This window comes from Plectropomus leopardus, chromosome 14 (assembly GCF_026936395.1).
Source record: "Plectropomus leopardus strain MGB_pleo_1.0 chromosome 14, ASM2693639v1, whole genome shotgun sequence".
Lineage (NCBI taxonomy): Eukaryota > Metazoa > Chordata > Actinopteri > Perciformes > Serranidae > Plectropomus > Plectropomus leopardus.
The window spans coordinates 30,167,153-30,192,380 of NC_142189.1; the positions used below are offsets into that span (position 1 = coordinate 30,167,153).

At 39.5% G+C, this 25,228-nt stretch overlaps 1 protein-coding gene across 1 annotated transcript in view; it reads right to left on the reverse strand.

Annotated features, from left to right (window-relative positions):
* Window positions 1-829: 829 nt before the first annotated feature.
* sertad4 (SERTA domain containing 4) overlaps window positions 830-25,228 on the reverse strand; it is a 29,489-nt gene continuing 5,090 nt past the window's right edge. Inside the window, exons 2-4 of the mRNA XM_088087727.1 lie at window positions 5,874-6,046; window positions 5,081-5,199; window positions 830-4,144 (exon numbers count right to left, since the gene is read on the reverse strand). Of these exons, the coding sequence (XP_087943853.1) occupies window positions 3,242-4,144; window positions 5,081-5,199; window positions 5,874-6,027 (1,176 nt within the window). The 5' untranslated portion in view covers window positions 6,028-6,046 and the 3' untranslated portion in view covers window positions 830-3,241. The remainder of the gene's footprint in view (window positions 4,145-5,080; window positions 5,200-5,873; window positions 6,047-25,228) is intronic.

Consider the following 25,228-nt stretch of genomic DNA (forward strand, 5'->3'; position numbering starts at 1 on the left):
CCGTGATTTAACCCCCCCACTGTTGCATCTCTACACACACACACACAGTACAGTGTGCACCACAATGGCTTAGCTGCTTTCAAGCAATCCAGAGCAATGTCATAGAAACCCTGCACAGTATTAGAAATAATCCAGTAATTAGAGTGCACATGGCATACACTATTACTGGATCAAAGGAACATTTAAGTTAAAGCCCAGTGATGTCAGTGGATGACAGCACTGTGTATGCATATGCAGCATTATAGCAGTATATACAGTATTTTGAACAATCACAATAACAACTAAGCATGAGTGAGGACGTGTATTTTTTTAATGTGACTGGATTATCTTTATGGGATGCAGGTAGAAGTTTGTGTGTGTGTGTGTTTTATGAGTACTGCAGGAACAATAGATATGACAGCGAGTGCAGGGAGGAGTGTGGAGGTGACTGCTCTCAGCATCATGTCAAAAAGATTAACAAGAATTGAGCGGCAAAGTGACACCTGAGAGACATTTTGGCGAGTGCAATAAGCTGTGGCTCCGCACACCACTGAACAGCAGACAGGAAGGGAAGCAGGCGTTCACACACGCACACGCACACACACACACACACACGCACACACACACACACACACACACACATACTGTATGTCACGTGCTGTAATGTAAAGGAAAACAGGAGGAAGCACGATTTTTTTAAGCGTTTCTTTTACTTATCTTTACACTTGTCACAGAACATCACATAAAATTATCAGAGCAGACCTGCTCTTGTTTTTTTTTAATAACAGACAATGCAGTTACATTGTCATTGTTACAACAAACACTGCTTTGTCAATTTTTTTTTTTCATCTTTAAAAAATACCACCAATAATCACTGGGTTTTGTCGTTCAGGGTTTGGTGAAATTAAATTGAAATAGGCTGGTGCTCCGCTTGTCTAGTTGTAGATATGTCACTCACCGATGCCAAAACAGTCTGAGGGATGCAAACTGTTATTTTGTACATCCGCAAAAAAAAAAAAAAATCTGGGCTGAGTGGCGAGGCAGGAATAATGGCACCTAACAAACCAACTGAGACCAACCGATTCTTGTACCTTTAGGTACGTCACACAAAAGGAAAACACCACTGACTGATATAATCTTTACATTTTTTAACAACTTTGGCTTGGGGTTGTTATCAGTGTGAGGAGCCTAATCTGTAAAGGCGCCTAATGAGACACTGACAGACAAGAAACCATTGATCATGCCATTGTGACAGAGAGGCTCATAAATGGAGATTGGAACTGGTTTTGTGTTGAATCTGCCCATGATTAGTTTATCTTAGTTTAGGAGAAAATGTCTTGTGTGGTCTGTCTGCTCCTCCACAGTGTGGCATACATGTATATCTATACATGTATTACATGGTTCAATTTTATTTTAAAATGACACCGATTTATACCTCAACAGGCTGAGTTCAGTGTTCTGTATCCTCTGTGATTTCGCTCTATCACGCTCCGATCTAGACTATGAGGCAGGTCATACTGTTAAAAGGAGAAACTATTTTCATTCCCTTTCCTGTTCAAAGTGAGAGAGAGGATTATCAATATAGATCAAAGATTGTTTTTCTTTAACACTGAGCTCTTTAACAGAAACATTTCCTGATGGGTTGTGTTGTTGTTCACTGGTGCACAGTAAATATTCTTTGTTTTGTGAAGATTAGATTGTGTTGTTGATGTGCTAACTGGCTAGCTAGCATCAAGACGCTTCCTTTTTGGAATGATGACCACAGACAGCCACCATCTGCTGGTGAGGTGAGTTGTTACCTCTTAAGCAGGCACAGGAGGTATGCACTGGCTGGCTGTTGGTTTGGTCCGCTCCTGTGCAACGTTTTGGCTGAGACATGCAACATGAGGTGACACAACAGGGGGCTTTCGTCGCTGCTAGTTCTCTGGTGTTAGTTTGTTGTATCTGGCCCTTCGGGTAACAAAAACACAACAATTCTTAGCTTCAGGTTATTATAAATACATTTCAGTATTCCATTTGTGCCTTACATGCCCCTAAATCCTAACAGAAAATGACATTTATCAGTCTGACTTGTCCCATTGTGTTTGCTACACATGTAGATCTATGACGATGGTGGGAAAAGGAGCATTTTGATTTCATGGTGCCACATGCAGACGTAAAATCTCTTTTGGTAAGACCTCATCAATGGACAGACCAACCAAACCATAACAAGCCTTCTGTGGTTGTATCTAACTAAGGTAATGGAGGTTTTGAAAACTCTCTGCTTTTTCAAGGTTTACACAGCTGTCCTCAAAAGTTGGCTTTAAGTTTGTGCATTGTCAAGACAGGTAGTGCTAGAAAACATGCATTTTGAAGTAAAAACAAACAGAACACATTCTGGGTGTGGAGACTGAGTCTGAACCTTTGATAAACATTTGAAAAGAATCCCTGCATTGAGCTCCATGCCTGTGTCCTGTTTGAGTCGAGCGCAGTCGCTTGGAATGCAAGATACTTATTAACAAGAACAATTACATTAACACGCAATATACATGGATCTATAAAAACACTAAGGCACTTGAACTCGTGATTGAACATTTCCAACGTTTATGATCGTTGTCTCTTGGAACCGTCTGAAGGATACACGTGGTGCCGCCACTGCAGCACAGTCGCTCGCCATTGCCTGAGACAGCGTCACAATCAACAGGCACACATGATTATGCGTAACCCCTGTTTCATTAACACAACAGCTTGAAATCAAGTTTTAAGATGCTACATCATATCTTCCAAACACGCACACACATACACACACACACAGACGGTACACTCCCAAATCCACAACCCCTGCTTTCATAGGCTTGTTTAGGGTCCTGAAATGAGACCGTTGCACCAATACGAAGCCCCACTTGAGACCTTTTAGTTTTGTGCTGTGGGGCTTGAAAATGGTCTTGGAGACCCTTTGCTTCACCTCTGAGATTTAAGATCCCACCATATGTGACCTCAGCCTACATCATTCTTTGACTTTTTGTTTTTTTCCAGTGCCAACAGCGGCCAAGAACTATCTGTATTTTCTTTTGTTATTTGACCATAACACTAACAATAGAATTGAACTGTGTGCGAACCTGGAGTATATTTGACCATTAAAATAAAGCTGACTTGGCATTATTATAGTATAGGTAGCTAACACCTTCATCTGCTCTGAGGAGAAATTATCAACTGATGTCAGTCGTCGTTACATTTCCATTCTGACAGACTTAGAACGGAAGTCGTTTCTCAGAAAGCACAATCATTGTCTGTGAGCCCTGCGGTGCCAGAAGCTCACCTTGTGGAGCTCCCGTTCTGTAGAGTCCCACTGACAAGGTCTCACCTGACCCTCCTCTTCCTCCTCCTCCTCCTCCTCCTCTTCCTCCTCCTGCTCTCCCTCCTCCTCCTCCTCCTCCTCCTCCTCTACTCTCTCTGTCATGCAGCTGTCCTCCTCTGTCCTTGTATGTGCGTGACCCAGCAAGCTCCTAGTCCTACTTTTCAGGCTTGACTTATCTTTAACATCAAGGGAAGTCCCAGCTTCTCTTCTATCATCCTCCTCTTCCTCCTCCTCCTCCTCCTCCTCTTCCCTCTCTTCTTCCTCTTCATTTTCCTCCTCCTCCTCAACATCCTCATCCTCATCATCATGTTCTTCTATGGCCACTGTCAGCCCTAACTTACTATGGCTAGCTAGCTGAAAGAAAGAGGAGGAGTGTGGTGTGGACGGGCAGGTTGAGAGTGCAGCGTCGTACATGGAGAACGGGAGGTGGAGGTAGTGTCCCGCTGCGGCCGCTGCCGCGTAGATGCAGCAGCATGTCTGCGCACAGTCAGGCCGCAAATCTCCCTGTCCTCCGCGGACCATTCGGAAGCGCTTACGGAAGGGCGGTCCGGCTTGGGGTGCTAAGCAGATGCGGGTGGGTACTGCTCCGTGGAGTGCCTGGTGAGCCGGGTTAGCGCTGGGGGCCGGGACGCAGGGGCCAGTGGTAAATGCCGGGCTGGGTGGGAAGCACCAATCAGTGCTCTGCAGCAGAATCTCAGCCCGCAGGCGCCGCAGGAGGTTGTTGACGAGAACGGAGCGTCGGAGGAAGGCCTCAGGGTCGTCAATGAAGCGCATCTTCTCCAGGGAGAGGCGCAGCACATGGGCACGCTCCTCCAACACTGGTGCAACCTGAAGGACATGACATCCCATCAGATCTGTGTAACCTTACTCAAAAATTAAAAATACAGATTTTTACTCTAACCTGTAGTGCTATAGATCAGTCTACATAGTTTTGGTGTAAGTTGCAGTGTTGGAGATATTGGCTGTAGAGATCTTATTTATTTTATTTAACCAGAAAAACCTCTTGAGATTAAAAATCTCTTTTTCCAGAGTGTCCTGGCCAAAAATCTAATGCACAGAATGCATAACATAAGATAGAAAACAATACCCATTGAGATAATCATCAAAAATAAAGATTAAAATCGAGTGTATAAAATGCATAACATTAAGGAAAATACAACATTTTAAAGAGGTCCAGCTATAAATAAACCATAAAAACAAGACAATTAATGTAGGTATAAGATGCACCCTGATGTTAGCATGTACAAGATGACATACATAAGTCCTGAGACAGTGCTTTGAAACAGCCTAGAGGAACCAATGAGTGCAGCTTTAAGTCTGAGCGACGTCTGCATTATCTCCAATATAATGAAACTGAATGGAACTCGACTTGTGGTGCTTAAATTACCAAAAATTATATTTGAAAAACTCAACAGCAATGTCTTTTTTTTCTAGAAATCATGACCCGGTTCCTCTACTTCACTCTTCCTTAGATAAGCCACTGAAATTGTTGTGAGCAGTTTTATATAGAAATTAGATTCTTTCTACGAAACTATACTTGCAAACTATATTACTGTGCAGACGGAAGCGTGCATCTACGTTCATGGCGTCCTTGGCTGATCTGTAACATTAGCTTGCTCAGTGGTTCTTTCTTTCTTCTGCCTGGTAGTCTAGTATCAGCTCAGTTTGCACAAAACCTCAACCAAGGGTGATATGAAAAAAAAACTGGTACTATCAGCATCTTTTGCCAATGAAAGACCAAAAAACAGATGCATCAATACTTACAGTCTGGCAGTATGTCCTGAAGCTGAAGGGAGGCTCATCATCATCATCAACAAACTTTCTCTTGAAGTATGCAATCCTTGAAACTGAAACATGATCAGGAACTCGCCTGCAGGGAGGTTCTGCAGACAGAATGCATATTTAAAATTAAAAATGTGTGAAAAGTATTGCAAAAACAACATTAATACAGTATAAAATTCAAATGCACATCAGCATCCACAAAATTTGAAAGCATTAATAAAGAATTCAAAAAGCAGAGCACCTATTAGTCAGGGATAAATGTTGAAGTAAACACAGAGTTTCAGTCTAAATCAGTTAACTGTCACTTTGGTTGAACTTGAGTTGAACCAAAAGTCACCCAAACAGCAGCAGGCTATTCTGGAGAAACAGGCTTCTTTAGTAACTCAGTTGATACCGGAATGACTGTTCAACTAGCAAATTAATTTAATTAATCCTTAAATTGCAGCGACCATGTAATGAAAGCAAGGACACATACTGCTAATGTTAATTAGTTGATTGCTCTACATCATTAGCATCTGCTGCAGCCTAGATGCAGTAGCGCTGCATGCTTAACTAAGCGGTGCACCGAGAAAACTATAACAGCAGGGCCATGACAGAGAAGTACTGATGGATGGGTCAGAGTTTAATTGCCTGGTCTGAAGACTAAGGACCACTGGTTGTGTTGCAAAATTTTGAGTAAGCTTTATCGCGTAACTTTGTGGACCAGCATCTGATTAAACCAAGCTTACACAAATGATTCAATGGATACATGAACAGGTGTTTTTGGTGTGTGTACCTTGTGTAAATTGCTCCTCAGAGCTGCACGGTGGGGCAGGGCTCGACAGGCAGGTCTTAGTGCAACGCTCTGACTCCCAAATGGGCTGGTATGTGGAGAGTGGCGGGTCTCCCTCTGGGTCCAGGAAAGGATTCATGGACAAAACTAGGGTCATCTCTCTCTCTTATTCAGGTCTGGAAAAACAGAAAAGCAAATTAGTATGATAAACCCTTGTAAACCTGCAGCAGCATCACTCTTCTGATGATTTAAATGCCTTTCACCAGTATTTAAACCTTTCAACAAAGCAAACGGGTGTAATTACTTTCAAAAACATGGTAAAAAGGCAATGGGCAGCTTGGTAAAAACGGTTGCACAAAAACTATTTTAAAAATAAGAAAGAAGCACATCCGCTCCAAATCCATGCAAAAAACATTTTTTGTTTAAATGATTTTTGCATGGATTTGAATGTGAGATGTGCTTTTTTCACTGTTAATGATTCAGCTCCAGCACCTCAGTCTAAGTCCAAAAACCAGGTGAACAGTGTTTTTCCAAAAATAACATATTTAAGATTTTTTTTGAAAAAAAGAAGGAACTTAAAACCCACCGTGGTATAAAAGGTCCAGGTCCAGGCACTCAGGATGGTTTGAAAAGTATAAAAGGCCTTTAACTCATAGGTCTTAGGAAACATTAAAAATACACCAACACATTGTGCCTTCTTTAGTGGGTGTAGGTGTACTGCATTAGTGTAGGCCTTTCATACTTTTCAAACCATCCCGAGTGCCTGGACTTGGATCTTTTATACCACAGTTTTTTGGTCATTAGTTCCTTCTTTTTTTTTAAATTATTCCCTTCCATGAGCATTGGTGGTTTGAGGGACAACAGAAGTGCTCCGGCAGTCTCTCTTTTAATATTTAAAAAATGTTACAAAATTATTCTTAAAGCACTTCTTTTTGTTTTATTTTTTATTTCATTTCTTCTTTTTTTAAATTTTCAGGTAATTTTCTTGTATTTTTTTACTCATTCCTTGCTAATTTTTGGGTCATTTCTTTTTTCATTGCCTTCTTACCACGTTTTTAAAAGAAATCAAGCCAATTTTCTCAGGTTTTAAAGGGTTGAGTAAACAACAAAGCCAGTCAAAACCCTAATAAGTTGTAATAATAAAAAAAAAATAATCCTATAATATTAGTCATCTGTGCACCAGTTTATGCACATTAACACACATTATCTGCATAAATCTAACAAGCATTGTGCATATGTTCTCCTAATGATGTGGTAAATGTTAACAAGATGTTTGTCTATGATACTGGAAAATACATCGGTGTTGCGTGGAGGAGTAACCAGCTTCTGAGCAAGCTGCATGACAAATCTGAACGACAATAACTGCGGAGCCCTGAAAAAATTGGCAGATGGCTGGCAACTCTGCGATAACGCGTAGTACTGTTACAAGCGGGACACAGATGGAGAGATGACACCCACTCACACCATGAATTCCCTATTGATTAGTTGGTAGGAGAGTTAGCGAGATGTTTGACATGTGCTTGTTCGCTGAAATGGATCCCACACATCAGATCGCACGGGGAAGCTGTGTCAACAGTGTGGTGATCTACAAAGCAAAGGTGTGCACGGTGCCAGGAGGTCCAGAACAACTTGAGAAAAGGTATTAAACAGACTCAGTGTGGTTTTGATTTGAAGTCATGTTGATTTTTGTCAGTTTACAAATCAGACAGACAATAATGTATCACCTTGTGTTTTAAATGAAAGCGATACAGATAAGGGGAAACATGAGGAGGGCACATTGCTTGGCAGCGAGTAGTGTTAGCCAGCCAAGTGAGCTTTTTTTCAGTCTGAAAACAGAGCCCCACTGTGAAGACACAGAGAGCTAAAGTCTGTCTGTGATTCTTTGAGTCTGCAGAGAGAAACTCCATCTTCCTTTTGATCACGGTGAATGGCTGTCATTTGGTTCGCTGTTGAATCCTCCCCCTTCATGCAGAATGCAAAGCCAGCTGTTTGAGGCATCAGCCTCGGACCTCCTTGTCACCGCCTCTCCTCCTCAGAGCGTCTAACACCTCCCCTACCTGCCCACACGAACAGATACCATCGCCCACAACCCAGCTTGACAGACCAAACTGAGGCGACACCATCTCAGCCTCACCCCTGTTGGGTAGCTGATTAAAATGTCTGCCTCAATAAGCTCCCTGCTTTGCTTGGATGAACAGTTTTATTTCTGTGTGCTGCTTTTCTAGTGTTTGCTTTTAACTGACTAATCAGACACACCTAAAGCCACTGAAACATCACCTCAGGCGCTGCTGCTCCTGCAAAACCTATCTAGCCAGCCCCGGGGAGTAATGGATTACAGAGAACCGCATTACGTTTGATATTCTTAAGGGTTCAGCGAGCATGCTTTAATATCAACTCCAACAGCGCAGCACAATGCCTGTACCACTGCAAATGCTGCACCAATACATCTGTCAATGTTATGCTCCATCTTATAAGAACACGACCTCCTGTGAATTCCCACTTTATGGTGGTGGAGGGGTTGGCTTGCACTTGTGGGTTGTAGGGTCTCCAAAGACAAACTGCCCAAGGGACAGACAAAGAGTGGCTCAAGAATCAACAAAGTTAAACGAAATACACCCTATGGTTGTCCAAATCATGCTATGTTGCAAAAGATAAACGGTAGCACAGTTGCACGCAGGTCACTGGAGGACTGAAAATGCTTAGCGCCATTTCTTAAATCCAGTTTCAGATTGATGCAGTTGTCATTTTCGCAGCCAGTCTCGATAATGGTATTAATAACAATAACAATTTACGATCCCCATCCCTACCAAAATCCGTGGAATGACTAACATTAACAAGAATATAAAAAAGGAATAAAAACATCTGTGTCGGTATCGGCTAAAATGTATCGGCCCAAATTTCAGGATTGGTGCATCCAAAGTATTAACCTATAACGGGTGAAAAGAAGCAGCTGGTGACTCAGAGGAGACACAAGATTGTCTACATTTGCCTCAGGCTAACAGAGTGTGTCAACAGAGAGAGGGACTGTGGCACGAAATTCTAAATTTGAGGGGGAATGACTCTATTGTTTACTTCCAAAATTCACCAACATATTCTGATTCAAATGCACATGAGAGAAGTGGAGGAAGAATCTAGCTGACAGACATTAGCTTTTCTTCTGTCTGACCGTTGGAGCCCGACACTCAGCTGTTCCAGTTTTGGTTCTAATCCGTCGTGTTGCATTATGTATTCTCCACATTTTCAAACGTGTTGTCAGAGTCAGAGCATACTTGTGTGAGCTAGACTTCGCTGCCGAGGCCTCCCCCACCAAGGACCACCAACTAGGGCCAATTATGTCACTGTTATTGAGCGCTAGTGCCATGGTTAATTAGCAGCTTTAGCCCTTCTCATTTCCCCCCTGAGCTGCTTTTTTACCCTCAGCTATTTTCCTCTCCATCACCTCCCCTCGCTGCTGCTGTTGCTACGTTTGCTCGGGCACAAAGAAACAAGCATGCCATCACTCCCCCTGCCCTCTTTAGGGACCTCCATCTCAACATCCCTCCCTCCCTCCTTCACTGACTCTTTCATCCGCCGGTCTCCCTCTCTCTTTCTCGCTGACATCCTTTCAACAGCGGTCACAGTCGACAGCTCTCTGAACCAGGGGGGTGAAGAAAAAAAAAAACAAACAAAAAAAACAAAACAATGAGAATACAGACGGAGCAGCTTGCCTACATGTACAGCAATACTTCTTGTTCTTCAAAGACGAGGAGAAGGAGGAGGAGGAGGAGGGGAGACGGAGTGAATAAGTGTGTGTGCGTCTGTGAGAAGGAGAAACGGAGGGTTGAGAAATAAAAACAAGGAGCGAGGAGAGGAAAAATCTCCTGGGGGGGATATCATACCCCCTCTTTCTCCCTTTCTCTGTTTCTGTCTGCATCTCGCAGGAATGTGAGAGTGATTGAGTGTAGGCTGCGTGTGTGATTGTGTTTAACAGAGTGTGCATTTCAGGGGGAAAAAAAAGAACCTGTGCACATGTAAGTGTGTGTGCGAGACACTGCTTCACCTCCGTTCGCTCTCCTCTCATCCTCCCTCTCTCACAGCTTCCCTGCCTCTGTCTGACTCTCTATCTCGCCTTCTTTTTCATTACACCCTTTGATGATGAGAAGTTAATTGCAGTGCCAGGGCACAAGACAAAACAGTGGGAGGGAGACACAGAGTGATGGAGAATAAGAAGAGGTGGAGATGGAGGGATGGATGGATGGATAGATGGAGTGAGTCAAGGAAGGAAAGATAAGTGCCTTAGGAGCCTTGTCATGAGTGGAGACAGATCGCCCGCGGGGATGATTTCTGCCGCTGTGATTGACTCACTCCCTCCAGCGCCGAGATAGACACGCGCACACACTCTCAGACACACACGGCTTGTAGTGTCCTGAAATATTTTGGTAGGAAAGTCAACTGAGGCTACAGCAGTCAACTGAGGTGCTCCAGCTCCACATTACTCCTGTCAGAATCTGGATTCTCACGCTGTACACTTGGTGTTCAAAGATCTTCCTCAAACAAGGCTATTTTTGACATTCACGGTCTAATGTTAAAGGTCTAGTGTGTAGAATTTAGGGAATATATTGGCACAAATGGAATATAATACAGTAAGTATGATTTCTTTAGTGTATAGTCTTCTGAAAATAGCAATTGTTGTGTTTGCGTTACCTGAGGAGCTGTTTATATTTACATAAGGAGCGGGTCCTCCTCTACAGACATCGCCATGTGGCAGCGCCATCTTTTTACAGTAGCCCAGAACAGACAAACCAAACACTGACTCTAGGTAGGGTCATACATGTTTTCCTGTGAGTCACCATAGTTAGAAACCCATCTGCAACGAGCAGCAGCAGAATTACACTGCTTTGTGACGTGAAAATGCTTCATTCAGTATTTAGCAGTTTAAATTAGGGGTCGACCGATACCGGTTTTTCAGGGTCGATACCGATTATTAGTATTTAATGAGACAGATAAACTGCATTTGGAACAGATACATTTACAATAAAAATGAAAATCTTTCTGTCAAAATTTTGAATTTGTAATATAACAAACTCAAATGCAAAACTGTTCAAATGCCTTCAGCAAATGTTTTATCTAAACTGAAAAATTTAACATCATATACAGCAAGTTCCCATTGACTTTTTTATAAAGTCAAGTGAAAATTAAAATAGAAATGAATAAATAAAAATAGCTCCCATGCTGACACTTTCTTTGCACTTTTGCATCATTAAAATAAAATGCAGATACAGATAATCGGCAAAATGCCAAATATTGGCCTCAATAACCGTGCAGGCTGATAATCTGTCGACCTCTAGTTAAAATCACCTGGTCCGTTTGTTTTGAGGTGGAAGATACCTCTGCGGATAATTTGGCCACAAACTAAAGTGAGCACACATGAAGTTACCAGAGAAAAAGGGTGAGCACATACTAACGTGTTGGGAGAGCTGCCCGTATCCAACATGCCAAACAGCATAGGAGAAACACTTCTTTGTGGCATGAAACGGCTTCATTTAGCATTAAGTCACCTGCTCTGTTTGTTTTGGTGATGAAGAGATCTCTGAGGATAATTCAACTCACATAAAAAACAGAGAAGGAATTCTAACCAGGAGAAGCTTCAGCTGGTTGCAATCTGCGATTCACCACTCGACCCCACTAAATCCCCCAAAATCTTTCACAGTGGACCTTTAACTGGTGTCTTTCACAACTCTGAAGATTGTCCATTTTCTATCAAATTTGGGTGTTGATAAAGTACAGGTGCTGACATCTGCATATAAACAAAAGAAAATTTTGGCCTTGATTCTACAAGAAAAACATCACCTACACACACAAACACAGTACACAGTAGAGGAGGGACGATGAATGCAAACTTAAATGGATCTTGAGGAACTCCATTTTAGTTTTCCTCAGCTAAATTAACAGTGGAAACAGCCTAAATCCTGAATTCCCACACATTATGAAAATCATTGTGTCAGCTTATGCACGTTAGCTTTAGTCTCAGTCTGTTAGCATGTTGTCAAGTGCATGCTTAAAATTCCTTTTCAGGGTCTAAAATTTATTTTATATATTCGCTCCCTGTCACTGTGGCAGGCAAATATTATTTTAACTGCCTTTTTAGAATTTTATCTGCCACTTTTGAAATCTATGTGCTAAATGATGGAATAACATTTAGATCAGGGGTCGACAACCTTGGGCATAAAGCTTAACTAATGACACAATAGCAAGAGTTTTTTTCTAAATGAAATTCAGGGTTTCCCACACATTTATTTATTTGTGGCGTCTTGCCTCGATAACATCTGCACCAACGTATTGATTTTCTATTTTTGACCCTGAAGCATTCATTAGGAGCATTGTTGGAATATGTAAAGCCTTCAGTTTGGTTATTTAATGTACATGTACTCATCTGTGATATGACTGTAGGGGAGGAGCTATGCTGCTTAAAACCAATACCTCAAACAACAGAAGTTGAGGACACAGCCAAAGTTTTATAGAGCATTTTTAGGAGTGAGGGATTGAAACTATATTGATATGTCACACCAATTAACAAGACTATTTAAAAATGGCACTTCATGTCAAAAAAGGTTGCTTACCCCTGATTAAATTATTTAGACACCATTTATTGTAAAAAATGTTTGTCCTTCAATGTTCAATGTATTTATACAAACGCATTACATGCATGCTGAAATCCAGTGTCCATAAAGCTTATGGGAACACTGTTTCATGGGGTTTCACAAGCATGCATGCACTGGTCTGTGTACAACAACACAATATCAATACATTTCCATTCATACATAGAATTCTCTCTCTGTCTCGACCACACACTGAACTGAACTTTTCCCTGACACGAAACTGACACATGACGTAACCAGTGAAGATTATACAGCAACAAATAAAATGATAATAAATGTCAACGGGTGAGTAAAATTCTGCTGTAAAGTTTGGCACTTTTACATGGCTCTATGAAGTGCCCCGGGGATGATGTTTTTCTGTTAGCATTAGCCTTTTGATTATTGCAGAAAATAAGCTCTGTGGTAAACAAATGTTTCTGGTGCTAACATGTTTGATCCAGCCAGATAAACTAAATCCCTGCTGTCGCTCTTGCAAAAAATGTTTGGGAAGCCTGAATGCATTTGCCAAAAGTAAAAAGCTACTGTTTTGCTATAAACAAACTACTCCATGGTCACATGACTTAACATAGTCACAAGAATGTACCGCCGTGTTCAGCGCAGCATGGCATGCTGACATTCTGCAGTACCATGTAGCCACCGCCTTTTTTAAGAAACTTTAAGAAGCTTCAAAGTTCATGAGTGTGGTATTTTGTCTTAATGTTAGTCATGTTTACCTTGTTAATTGCTGGCCAACGTTCCTGTCTGTCCGAGGCTGTAATGGGCTGAGTTTACAGTAATGATATTGGTAACAAATCAAACTAGAGGACCAGTGGCACCAACCATGTCATGCCAGCTGCTCAGGAAGCCAGCTCAATAATGCTCCAAAGTTGGGCTGAATTTTGGCAATGGAAAAATGGCATGGCCATTTCACTGAGATCCCTTGACCTCTGACCTTAAAATATCTGAATGAAAATAAGTTCTATGGGTACCCATGAGTCTCTTTGCAGATATGCCCACTTTATGCTAGTCCCATGCAGTTTTTTGCTTTTATTTGATTCCTATCAAGACAATCTGGTCAGAATTGCTTCACCTTGTCAATAAGGACTTGGTATCTGTTTTGTAATGCAAAATAATGGAATTGAAAAAGTAATTTAAAAATGCAATTAATCTGGATTAACTACTGAAATTCTGCTATTAATCACAATTTAAAAGGATTATGTCTTTGCCAGCCTTAGTGTTTACTGATGTATTTTATGCTGCAAAAAGAAGAAAAAGTTACATTTTTTTGAGCTGGTGTTAACCACAGACCTTCTCTAACCAAAAACCCATTTAAACCTATTTAGTTCCATACGAGGGAACCGGAGGTGCTGAAATTTTTAGAACTCATTCTGGGGTAATCTATGGGGACTGATTTGCTCACACAAGTGGCCTGACATGAACTGCAGTTTTTGGCATCTTCACGTTGGTTTAATATTTTCAGCCTCCAAAGTTTCATGTTGGCCAACATTAACACTGGTACCAAAATATCTGCAATGAGCTAATATCAGCCGATATTAAGTGCAACACTACAATAAATCTGTCAGTAGACTTCGTCTTGTGCTCTCCAGTTCAACTTTAGCAAGTTTTCAGGTTTTCCAGAGAAGACATTTTGAAATTTTATGCACAAACATCCAACTGCTGCATGTTGTATCCTCAGAACCAACTACTTGTTTTCACATTTTGTAGCCCAGATTGCTTCAAAATATCCACAGCAGGTTGTTGTTGTTGTTGTTTTAATGAAAATGGTGCTTACTGTTGTTGTGGGAATTTATATTACAATATCAAGGTGGGATAAATATGACCTTAGTATGCTCTGCAAACCACCACCTGTGTTACCACCTGTGTTAAAAATCTATCTGAAAAACAAACAGCCCGTCAGGAGACGGTGACGGATATATTGGGGAGATTTTAGTTTATATGCTCATTATCTTCATTCCGTCAGTTGTGGCTTTTAAGGAGTGTTTAGAGGCTCCAATTACTTTGCTCTCTCCCTACGTTCAATAAAAAGCAAAAGCAAAGTAAAAAGTGGGAGGAAATTCGTTTGTTCAGTGATTCTGGGGAAGTATGAAACATGCCTCTAATAAACTTTGTGCTCTCTTTTTTTTTCTCTGCAGCCTCAAAAATGCTAATCGATCCAGCATGTGTTTGACAGAGTGTATGCTGTATCACTGTGTGTGTGTGCGTGCGTATGTGTGTGTGTTTGAAGTGTTTACTCCCTGTTCTTTTGGCCAGGTTTTTGCTAAGTGTTTCCGACCCTTGGGGGAAAAGATAGCAGTGAAAAGAGTTCATGTCTGTGGTTTTCACATCAAAACAGATCCCAGCCCGCCTGAGAGGGTCTTCACAGGCATGCAATGTGTCACGACTTAACTGCACAGAATCAACCGGAGAAATAGTGGAAGAGGGAATTCATGAGCGTGTTGGTAAGACTTTGTTCCGCCATATTCCATTACCACAAATGACATGAGCCCACACCCAGTGCATCAGCAACACACATTAAATCAAGACTAACAAGGTGCATACCCACACTGCATTTTTGTTTGTGCAACAATTTACACACACACACACACACACACACACACACACACACACACACACGCACGCGCACACAAAAACTGCTGTTGAAGCAACATATGGCTGCACAATTATTACAAAAACCTGCATGGCTTAACTGCGATTGCCATAATGAATTACAGTTGTGTCTCTGGGCAGAGTGAGTTTATGTCTTTTCCTCTCATATGTTGCAGTAAAATTAGCAACAGCTTGGAAGAATATGTACCCGTCATCTGGTTTAACCCTTTGAAACCTGAGCAAATTGGCTTGATTTCTCTCAAAAGCATAGAAAGAAGAAATGATCCAAAAATTTGCAAGAAATTAATATGAAGTAAAATGACCTGATTAGTTCAAAAAACAAAAGTTAAAAAAAAGGAAATTAACCTAAAAAAGTGCTTAAAAAATATAAGAATTCTGCAACATAATTTTAGATATGTAATAAAGATAATAATTAGTTTTTTTCCTAGCTTTTTTAAAACTATTTTCTAAATCTTCTTATTTTCTTGCAATTTATAGAACATAAAACATAACATAAAAGTCAATGTCAAGTCAAGTCAATTTTATTTATAAAGCTCATTATCACAAAACAGAGTTTGCCTCAGAGGGCTTTACAGCATACAACATCCCTCTGCCCTGACCCTCACTTCGCCTAAGGAAAAACTCCCCAAAAAGAACCCCTGGAATGGGGAAAAAAATGGGAGAAACCTCAGGAAGAGCAGCAGAGGAAGATGAAGGATCCCTCTTCCAGGACGGACAGATGTGCAATAGATGTCGTAAATAACAAAAAGAATTAAATACTTGTAAAAGGAATCTGAAAGCAGCACGAGAAAAGTGACCTCGCTCCAGGTTTCTAAGGGTTAACTGGAAAATCGTCAATCACTGATTGCAGTTTCCCAACTTATTTTGAGACAATTATTTTCCAACTTTGCACATTCTCCCAACGTTGGGCAGCGTAACATTTCTCTGGCAGATTCTCTCTCAACATTTGTCCTGGTTAAACTGATGCACATGAATCATTATTGAAGATTAATGGAACAAATACAGTTAAATAATGATATAGTATAGAGTAGCATTAACTGTGATTATATATGATTAACTGTCAAGTTAGACCAAATAAAAAGAAAGTAATACCAGCTGAATTTTGGTATGTAACCCATTTAACAAAAGGAACCCATAACTTAGGGTTCCTTTTGTCTTAGCAGAGAAACATATGGTTTCTCTGCTCATTTTAACATCAAATGCAGTTCCCTAATCCTGTAGAAGACTATGTGCATCAACTTTGACTTCAGGGTTTCCCACACATTCATTTATTTATGGTGGCTTGCCACGATCAAAACATTTCTATTTTTGGAGCTGGACCATCATTAGGAGCACTGTTGATGTATATATACCGTTTGATTATTAGGATGCTGATGCTGCCATCGATAAGCTACCAAATAAAACACAGCTTAAACATATCCAGAATAAAACGAGATTTCTTTAAGTCTGAACATTGTTGGAAATATTTGGAATAATGTTAGTATGTAACTCGACTGGGGTTGCAGCAATATACAAATTTAAATGTAAACCGTGTTGAAATTTGACTATTATCATACTGTGTGCCTTTGCTTATCTACAGTATCTCACTTATGGTTTTAAGCTTCAATTTATAGTAATAAATAGTTTGTTTAACTAAAAACTCTCTCCTGTTTTCATTCCTTAACGTGCGATTGTAACTGATAATAATGGTTCTATAATGCCTTGATACCATGATACCGTGACACTGCAAAATTTTCATACTATTACAACTTAAACTCGATAAAATATCTAACTTTTGTCCAGTTGTTTTTAGACAATTAATTTAGTACATGCTATATGCTTAGAATTTGTTTCTGGGAGATTTTTTTTTCCTCTCACACATTCAGACTACGAACAAAATGGGTCTTGAGAGACATCTGTACAGTCAAATGTTGAAGAAAACAACAAACAAGACAATAAACATATATCATTATGAAAGTATCTTAATTAGTGTTTTGTTTACTGACAGAAGTGGTGAATTTCTGGCATTTCTGGACGGTTTTCGAAGCCATTTTCTGTTTCTCAATCTGCATGCGAGACTCCACTAATTGGATTCCCATCGTGACGAGTTCAAGAAAAGGAATTTATTAAATTATTTAACTTAACTTATTTATTAACTTATTTATTTTTTTAAAAAATAGACGTTATCAATTATTTTGAAACTTTACAATGCAACATCATAAAAATAAGGATTCATGAAATCTTAAATCGCATGTTTGAGCATTTTTGAAAGATAAACTTAAAGACAATTTAATACCATATACGGCCTTATTTATGTTTAATGAATTCAATGACTTTCAAGACTTTTTAAAGATCTGAGGGGACCCTGTTGAAGGTAGAAACTGGCAGAAGTCAACTGGAATGTGTTGTATATGTACTAAACCCTGGGGAGGGCATCAACAGTAACCGTGTGCTTTTGTACAAAGTGAGACAAATCCTTTTTCTAAGTCACTCTTGACAATGTCAGCTCTTGAGAGAGTCAGCCTTTGTGCATGTCACTACTTATCCCTGTGCAGAATACAGACAGGTGTGTGTGTGTGTGTGTACAGTGACAGTTTGTGTGTGGTGGACCAAATCTAAGCAACACATCTCCACAGTGAGAGGAGCAGTGGGCGTAGCTGCCTGTGGTTGCCTTGACAGGAGCTTCAGCAGCGAGCTTCCTCGGCGCTCTGTGATCTCACTGCAGGCACTTTGAATCTCGCTGGAAGAGAGAAAACTTGAGTGCTGGCAGTGCCTTCCCTGCTCCCCTGCATTTCTTTTTTAGCTTGATGCCTGCTGCCTGTGCTCACGCAGAGACTGAGTGGTGATGTGATGTGACAGGGACAGGGCTACTGAAATGTGTCACATGTGGAGTACCTGTTGGACCTGTATAGTGCTACCTGGTCACCTGCATCACTTTGCTGACTAGCCTAAAAAATCCCTGTTTTCGCTCTTGCATTGCATCCAGCACCAGGGTCTAGGGTGGGCAGGAAAAATTGATACAGCATAGCATCGCATTATTTTGTGTGTCAACAGTGTCTCGATACAAGGACACCAAGTATTGATCAAATCATTAAAATTACAAAAAAAAATAAACATTTGGTAGCCTGTGAGAATAAAATCAATTGTTTTTTCAAACAATTAAGGCTGCAGGTATCGATTATTTTAATAATCAATTATTCTGTAGAATATTCTGAGATTCATTTAGTAAGCAATTTTTTATTTACTTTTTTATTATACTGGCATAAAACAAAACAAATACAAAGAAAATCTTGGTCCTCAAGACCTTGGTCAGGAAGATTTAGAAACGATGAAATCTACAATATGAAACTGGCCAACCTGATTGTAAAGACAGTGATTGACAGGAAAAATAGGCTACTTTACAGATGACGCAGATACATTTTAAGTTGAAATATAAATCCCTCCTCGGTGATTAAATATTTTTTTTGAAGTGTCTTTGCCGTTTTCTCATAAATAACCAACAGTCCCTTACGTTTCAGTAGGGAGAAACATATACAGTATCACTTGGGGAAAGTTTTCGACACAACACCAGATCCCAACCCCCAACAGCATCGGTGTCAGGTGAGACAGAGACACCGTGCGCCTGTCAACAGTTTGCTTTCAGTGCTGCACACCAACATCGAAATGGCTCGACTTAGTTAATAAAGTGTTAATAAATGCCAGGTAAAATTAGCCTTAACAGTTCTCTGTGTCCCCTGCACTGTGACTGTGACAGGCGCAGCAGTAGTCTCATTATAAACAGAGGGACAGAGAGACGGGTTGAGCAATCAATACTCCGAGCGCAGCTGTACAACGAAATGAGTCAAATTTACAGTAAAGTTGAGGTGATTTGAGAAAATTGCAAGGCCACGATGAATTCACGGGGATTGCCTGAATTCGCGTAAATTGTTGCAATCATAACATCAGGAAATCCTGGAGTGACTGATGTACAGGAGGAACATAATGCCAGAGAGCATCTCTCTCTGCAAAACATGTGAGACAGGAGAGGAGGGGAAGAACGAAGGGAGATTGTCTCAATTCAAGGCATCAGTGTCTCACAAAACTATTATAAGAATTACAAAAATGGGTTACCTTATGTACTTTAATGGCCACTGATACACCTGAGCCATCTACCTGTTTGGCGAAGAAGTTGTATGTACGCGAAAGACGAAGATGGAGGGAGGGGAAAAATCTGCGCAGTCCCAATATCTGTATATTTGGAAATCAATATGTGGTGGTGAATGGGGAACCCTGCCCTCGCTTTTCTGTCTTCCTTCATTATTCTACAATCCTCGCCTCGCTTCAGAAGCAAGCGCAATGTGAAACTGAAATAACCATTAGTGCAAACACAGTGAGCTGTATAGTTTTCACTGTATAGATGGATTAAACGCAGCCTGGAGGATTTTTTGTAATCAAGTTACTGGAGGAATTGTTTCAGCTGTAGATACAATTTCTGCAACTGCAATGACTGAAGTGGGGGGCTTTATCTTTAAAACTTTATCTAATTAGATAAAATGGATGTTATCCTTTTGGGACATGATTTACAGTTGGAAAAAAAACTAAAAAAAAAAGCCAATACATGTGATTGCAATACTCGGCTTATCACAAAGCCTTTAAACTCACAATAATATTGCATCATGACTCGAATGTCATGATAATATCGAATTGTTGGGACTTCTGATGAATTCTAACCCCTGATGAATTCTACTTGATATGTGACAAAACATTAAGTGTGGGTGTAATTGTGATAAAATCAACAAAAAATCAAATCAAATATGGCACAAAAACCTTTGCACCTTTTCGTATGATATCCTACAATAAATGCACACACAACAGTTTGTATGAAATTAACTAAAAGTTCACTCAGAGTTCACACAACACCCGTTTCAAGTCCCGAAGAAAAATATTATGTTTTACGACCCATCTACCGCCTCAACCTGCCTCCTTATAGTTTGTGACTGCTTCCTTGTTCCCTGCAGTAAGCGCATTGGTCACATGTTCACTGCCTTCCATTAAAACTCACTTATGCACAAATTTACTGGCTCATGATTACTTCAGATTTGTATGGATTCGGGTGCATTACTTTTCGAAGGGCAATGTATGAACAGTTTAAGAACACCCTGCAGATAAAGACGCACAGCGCTGAGCTGCTGCTCATGCAGGCTGTGCAGCCCGGGCTTAATAGACAAAAATTTACAGAAATAACAACGGTCAGATTTAAGAAACATAATTCAGCCTCACGAAGAGCACTTACAAGTTTTTTTCAATTGAAACAAATTGGCTTGATTGGCTTGATCTAAAAAATGGGAGAAAGGCAATTAGCAACAAAAGAAATGAACCAAGAATTATCAAAAAAAAAAAACCTGTACCTAAGTACCAAAAAAACCTACCTGAAAATCAGATTAAAAAAAAGATAAGAAAAAAGTTTTTAAAAAATCAAGTAAAGGGTGATTAAATTAAAACTAAAAAATAAATCTGTAACATAATTTCAAATATGTAATTATAGTAATTATAAATATAAATTTCCCTTGCTTTTTTTTCACTAGCTTTTTAAAAGTACATTTTTCTAATCTACTTATTCTTGCAATTTGTGGAACATTTACAACCAAGTTGCTCATTGCCTTTTTTCCATGAAATTTTATCAATTTGCTCATGGCAAAAGAAAAGTAATATTGCTCCGGGTTTCAAAGGGTTAATGTGCGTTCAATCACAAGAGTGCAACTGCTAGTTCAGTATCCTCTTCAAGTTTATGAAGCACAAAACTTCAAGTCCTGGAACTTTTTTGTGGAGTATTAACAAAATAGTCCCATACTGTGTCCATTTATACTGCTCCCTAACAATCAGTTTTTACTTGAGAATTTTCACTAATTCATATATAATTCAGTGAAAGGTACAGCACTATTGAAAACATGCAGCCTTCTCTATATTCCATGTTTACACCAAACCTCACTATGTGTCTATGTATCTTTATGGCCTACAAATCAGTGACTGCATTTCCTCCTCATAAAATATTTGCAGAGCTCTTTTCCGATGTTTTAAAATCTGCATTATTTACACCAACTTTCTGTCTTCTCTTCCACTTCTTCTGCTTTAGTGATGCTTTACAGTCAAAAACTGTCCATATGCATTAATGCCCTCCAGTTGGCAGTGATGTCTATCACACCAGCCCTCCCACGCCTGCAACATGTAGAGTATGTCCTTATGCAAATATCACTGGATGTGCTGTATGTCTTTATCATGGCTCAAAAGGCTCAGTTAAGGCTAACTATGTTTTTAGATGGAAAACACACTCAAAAAATGAACTATTTTAATATACTACACGTGAAGTAGATGATTATTTTTTGATTTTCATAGCTAATGTCAATGAATTACCGCAACACTGATTTTGACAGTGCACCTCATGGAAATAGCATGTATTTTTTCCATATGCCAAATATGGTAGAAATGACATCATCAGGTGGAAAATAGTAAAAAAAAAATATTACAAATTACAAGGCAAAAGCCCAGAATGACAACCAAAAATAATACAATGCTTTGGATGGCTGATTCAGTGGCGCACTGTTTGCACTTAACAGTATGAATGTAACTATTTAGTTTACACAATGTATTTTAGATTTATTATAGGAGCTAAGCTGGAAATTCCGAGATTTAACAAAAATACACAATGTTGCCAAAATTTATGATGAACAAAAATGAAAAATAAAAAGTGTGTAAAAAGTGCCAAACAGTCCCTAAGGGTTAATATTGACAGAATACTGCTGTATGATGAAAACTGCAGGTACAATCTAACCAAAAAGGCGGCTAATGACAGAGAGTAGATGACACAACATCTTTAGTTACCTAGAACTCAATGCCAAGATACAGCCCACTTGTTCTCAATATGGAGAAGCTACATCCCATCAATATGCCTGTTGGCGTGGGGGTGGAGAGTGTGCAAGTGCTGGCATAAGAGGGTGAAGCACACAGCAAGAGAGAACAGACAGAAAATAGATAATAGGTGTCATGACATCAAGTTCTCCCTCAGAGTAGCAACAACAAGGCACTGTTCGCCATGAATCAAAACTGAGACACTCAAATAGCAAGCAATTAGCCCCCTGCTAGTAGAGTGGACCACAGCTACGCAGAAACACTGAGAATAGCCATGCTGGGAAAATTAGTCCCAAAAGGCTAAAAAATGCTTTGTAGAGGCATTTTCACAAAAATCAATCAATGCAAAAACACACAAAAAAAATCTATGTTTTTTTTTTTTTTTAACTTTCACAAAAACCTTCATGCACTGACAGCCTCTTTGATATCAACAGCAGGATCAATGGAAGTCTCATTTACATATTTATGTGACATAAGCTCCTAAGAATTTGTGTAGGATCAGAAACACTAAAAAAAATTACAGTAGTAAACACATCCTCAATGTGAGAAGAGCAAGACTTAAACACCTTTATAGGATGCCAACAGAGCTACAAGTCTGGTTAAGTAAATGTGGCACTTGCCTTGTTGTGCACGGTAGCCATGAATATGTGCAAAACATGTTACAGGCTGAAACCTGAGCAAGCTGGTTTGATTTCTTTGTAAAACGTGGGGAGGAAGCAACAAGCAACATGGCCTAATAATTAGCAAAAAAAAAACAAAAAAATTACAAGAAAATTACCTGAAAATAAGCACACAAAAAAAATTAAAAATTAAAAAAAACAACTAAACAAGAAAATACATAAAAAGTGCTGAAATAAAAAGATATGTGTATTTATTTTAATGTGTAATTACTGTAATTATATAGTTTTTGTGACATTCTTCACTTTTTTTTTTATAATTTTCAAATAAACCTCCCCTCTTTTTTCAAACAAATTTATAGGTAATCTTGTCACATTTTACCAATTCATTACAATTTGTGGGACTTTTCTTGCCAAGTTGGTTATTGCCTCTTTTCCTACTATGTTTTAGAAAGAAATGTTACCAGCTCAGATTTCAAAGAGTTACTAATTACTAGCCTCATTATTTATCACTTATTCTACCTCTGCTAATACATTTATTTGTTTGAGCAAAGAACATTAAGGATGTGATGTATAATACCAAAGCTTTGCGCCACAATGTGAGGTATTCATAACAAAGCCCAAATTCAAACATGCAACTAGACTGTAAGAGGACGTAGGTGGTGCTGCAATACGTTGGCTTCTTACTGCCCTGTTTGGACAGGAAATGGATGAGTCAGTCCCAAATGGGGCTAGGCCAATTATACAGTACATGATTCAAAGGAGTGATGCATACAAGTTACTTATTTAGGTTTTCTGTTGCAGATCACATAATTTAAAGTCAGTTATTTAACAGTATGAATCTACTACTAGGACATTTTAAGCTTAAGGGGATGTTAAGCTCAACAGAAATAGTGGTTTCATGGAAATCATGATAAATATCAATATGGACTGATACAGTTTTTTTCCTTTTTACATACTGCACAGGCCTATAATTAATAAAGGCATGTATCCTTTATAGAATAACAATACCAGTACCAATACTAGGACCCTTAGCGTGCAGTTGATTGTACTACAAAAAATGAATGCCAGAATTCTACTGCAATCATGTGACTGATGCACTGATGGGAGTAAAGAAGAAAGTAGTATCAAAAGTGAAAGTCCATGAAAGGAGGTTTGTTGTTTCTTTTCCAAAACTTAACTTAACTTAACTTACTTGCTTAAACCTAAACTACCTAACTTTACACTAAGCATGGAACTTTATGTTAAGTACATATCGTGACAACACAAGAAACACAGGACTTCACCCCAGGAAACAAGTGCTCGTGTACCCTGTGAAACCAAGGCAACTTCTGAGTTATTTTAGGGTACGTCGTCACCATGTTCCCTTAAAATAAATACCTGAAAATACAAAAAGGGTAGGGTGTTGGAAAATTATCGAAAAGAAAAAAGAATAGGGAAAAATTTCCTGAAGACTATATTTTTGATCACTATAATTTTATATCTAAAGTTATATTACAGACAAAAAAATGTCTTTTTATTTTCAGAACTTTTTTCAGGATTCTTCTGTTTTTATGTTCGTTTGTTTTATTCTACTTATTTTCAAGTCATTTTCTTGTTCTCATCTTGCTAAGTTACTCATTACGTTCTCACCATATTTTTGAATGAACTCAAACCAATTTGCTTGGATTTCAAAGGGTTAAGTATGTAAGTATACATAATACGTATATATAAGTATAATTAGGAAGTATATATCATTTTATGTTAAGTAAACCATTCGTGGGGCATCACAATTAATCAATGTTTCTGCTAATCATTGAATTATACCAGGCTGTGATAATATTCAAAAAATCTACTTTGCATGTAGTATATTGAATATAATTCATTATTTTTGTTTGTTTTCTGCATCTAAAAACATAGTGGCATCGTGACAGAAACCTGGCATTTAAAGGGTTAAAATTCTAAAAATAAATGAATATTTGATATTTATGATTTGGACTGATGTTAGTTTAAAAACATTCAATGGAGGTAGAAAATTATATTAATGTAAAATATTTTTTAAAGCTTAATTTTGAAAAGTGCATTTTGTGCACAGAGCGATTCAAGTGTGTGTAATATTAAAGCGGGTCCAAAGGGTTAATACAGAGTGATTTGTCAACACCTGACTTCTCCTTTTAATTTGGGCATCCTGGATGTGAATCAAAATTTGTAAGAATGATAGAAACAAAACAAAAATTAACAGCTAACCAAGAGGCATCCTCCCCTGCCCTTTCACTCGGATGCTGTGTTGTGTCGGTATTTTCTTTGGGTTGCATCTGAGATTGTGTTTGTGCCAGCTTGCAGCCTGTCAGGAGTCGTCAGAGCAGCTTGCAGTTGGTGGAGGGCCGTCTTGGCCGCGGTGGCGTGACTAAGCCGGGCTCAGGGCCCCGGGGTTTTCGCCCAGCGCTCTTCTTGCTGAGTGGTGACACATGTGTTGTGGCAGGGCGGCAGCACGGGGCTGCATTATGGACTATCTGGGGACAGCTTGTCGTGGCTCTGAGGGTTAACGGGCCAGGGGTCTGTGGGTGCGTCACTGCCAGAGGTGGATGCAGCACATTAGAGACAGACAAGGGCATCGTTATGTGTTTATAAAAGCGAGCCTTGTTCGTGTCAT